This window comes from Octopus sinensis, linkage group LG12 (genome assembly GCF_006345805.1).
Source record: "Octopus sinensis linkage group LG12, ASM634580v1, whole genome shotgun sequence".
Lineage (NCBI taxonomy): Eukaryota > Metazoa > Mollusca > Cephalopoda > Octopoda > Octopodidae > Octopus > Octopus sinensis.
Window position 1 is genome coordinate 32,958,545 of NC_043008.1, and position 2,500 is coordinate 32,961,044.

At 33.1% G+C, this 2,500-nt stretch overlaps 1 protein-coding gene across 6 annotated transcripts in view; it reads left to right on the forward strand.

Annotated features, from left to right (window-relative positions):
• LOC115218094 (sodium/calcium exchanger 2-like) overlaps nucleotides 1-2,500 on the forward strand; it is a 327,718-nt gene that overhangs the window by 255,092 nt on the left and 70,126 nt on the right. For all 6 annotated transcript variants that reach the window (XM_036507833.1, XM_036507834.1, XM_036507836.1 and 3 more), the window contains one exon: nucleotides 810-897. In XM_036507833.1, the coding sequence (XP_036363726.1) occupies nucleotides 810-897 (88 nt within the window). The remainder of the gene's footprint in view (nucleotides 1-809; nucleotides 898-2,500) is intronic.

Sequence of the window (2,500 nt, forward strand, 5' to 3'; positions counted from 1 at the left end):
CTCGCATAGCAAGTAATTTGATCTGAGATCGTGTGCTGAAACGAAAACAATTGCAGTATGGAAGGTGTTTGTAAGCCATTTAAGAAACACACAAAAGCCGTTCGATTCACTTCAACATTTAAGTTAATTTGTCAAAATATTTTCGGCGCTAAAATCAGTGAACAGGTCGCAGATTTTAGCGACGAAAATATTTTGACAAATTAAACTTAAGTGTTGAAGTGAATTGAACGGCTTTTGTGTGTTTCTTAAATGGCTTACAAACACCTTCCACGCTGCAATTGTTATATATATATAATGTGCATACAAATACACACACACATGTATTTATAAACATACAATAAATACATACATACAAACATAGAAAGAAATAACCATTTCATACTCAGAGGACTGTGCTAAGCTCCAACAACTGGTGACTGTGTGGTTTTGAAACTTCCCATTACCATAATAATTGGTTACATTATATACATAAGTTCTGTTCTTTTCAGAGGCACATAATAGATTGTAATTATATACATAAACATATATAAGCATAATTGAATATATATTGATATGACACAATGATTGAGAAACCCAGTTGCAGCTTGTAATGTTCATGTTGTGTTGTTACTCTTGATTATGTTCTGACTATGAACTTCATTTACATTTATATTTAATAGCTATATTCGTGTCTGTCTAAATTATCCTACAGTCATCATTAATTAATTGTTTTATAAAATTTATTGTTGTCTAGAAGCTCTTCTTTTTAAACACATCTGTCCATTACTGACTGATTGGTAATTAATTTAAATACATCTGTTCTCTCATAGGTTACTTCCTGTTCGCTTCTGAAAAGTACAGCATTTTTGAAGGTGGTGGTGTACTGGAAGTTGATGTCCTTTTTGCGAGAGCTTTACAGTAAGTAACAGCTTTTAACTCTTAATGCAGGACTTAATCAAGGGCATTTATATTCTCTTGAAGTGAGTGAACAAAAAGATGGTAGTATGGGATGTGATCTCTTGTATTGCTTTCTATAAATAAATACAATAAAATCCTAATGACTTTCTTTCTTGTTCTCCTCCTTGTTATCCACATATAAAGTAAAACCAAACTATATATAACTTTTCAAAGTATACTAGCATCTCATATGATTGGAATTTTTTATAATTTCAACAGTTTGTCACAGAAGATGTGGGAATGATTTGGTCAATATTTCATGGGTCTTGTATTGGGAAAAGGTTAGAAACTATCAACTTAGAACTCATTGAGTCATTGGCTGTCATTCGTATTGGAGGACAAAAGCCTGTTTGATGCCAACTCATATAGATTATGCCTGTACCATTTAGCTTTGTATCTGTTGTCAATGAGAGCTGTCTGGAATTATATTATAAGATTTCTAGAGATTTCTAAACTACTGAGTTCAAGATGTTTGCCAATGTAAACCAAGCTATTTTGAATATTTATTAGATCAAGAAATATTGAATTTGATATAGCCTTGCATCCCATCTGGATGAGGAGCAGTTATGTCTTATTCTATTAATACTGTAATAGAACATATGTAACTATTTAATCAAAAATCATCTGGCACTTAGAGACTAAGTGCAATAGAAGAGTGTAGCTATTCATTCAAGTGTGTACTAACTGTCCTCAAGAGAATATTTATTGGCAATTTCAGGATTATGTCTCAGCAAACAATAAAAGTTTGTCTAATATAAAGGATTCTTGTTAGTGTCATCTTCCTTCAAGATGTACTGGACCAGATGGAATTAAAAGTCAATGCTATAGTGCCAGTAATGGAATGTGAACCATGGTTTCATCTGCCAATGGCCCTGTATTTTATTGGCTCAGATAGCTTTAACCCTACATACTGGTATAGAATAAATTATTGCATGTATTCTCTTCTGCCCTTCTGTCATACTTTCATATCTCTCAATACTATACCTCATTCGGTTGAGGTATCTTGTCTTTCAAGTCCTTAGCAACTTCATTAGTATTGGTTCCACAAAATAAAGCAAACAGAAAACTCTGTAAAGTGGTTGGTATTAGGAAGGGCATCCAGTTGTAGAAACCATGTCAAAGCAAATACTGGATCTCAATGTAGTCCCTTTAGCTCATCAATTTTTGTTGAACCATCCAACCCATGCCAGCATGGAAAACGAGATGTCAAGCAGTGATGGTGATAATGACAGGAATGCATTGGAGAAACATAATCCTTTGCGTTGTCCACAGTAAATCACTGCTACACAGTGGATGTAATGCAGAAAGTTGATACTGAAACTGAACGGGAATTTTAATTCATCCTGTAAACAAATAAAACTATAAATCTTAATTATCATGCTGATACACTAACATCAGAATTAACTACAGAAGAGTGATAAATGGGGATTAGGAAATATTTTTAGAAGTCAACAAGCAATACTTTCAGACAAAACAAGCAAAGGAGGCATCTTCAAACATTTCTGGAATCTTAGTCATTAGCAGAAGTATATTTTTCATCATTGTTTGTTGGTAATTTTGTAAC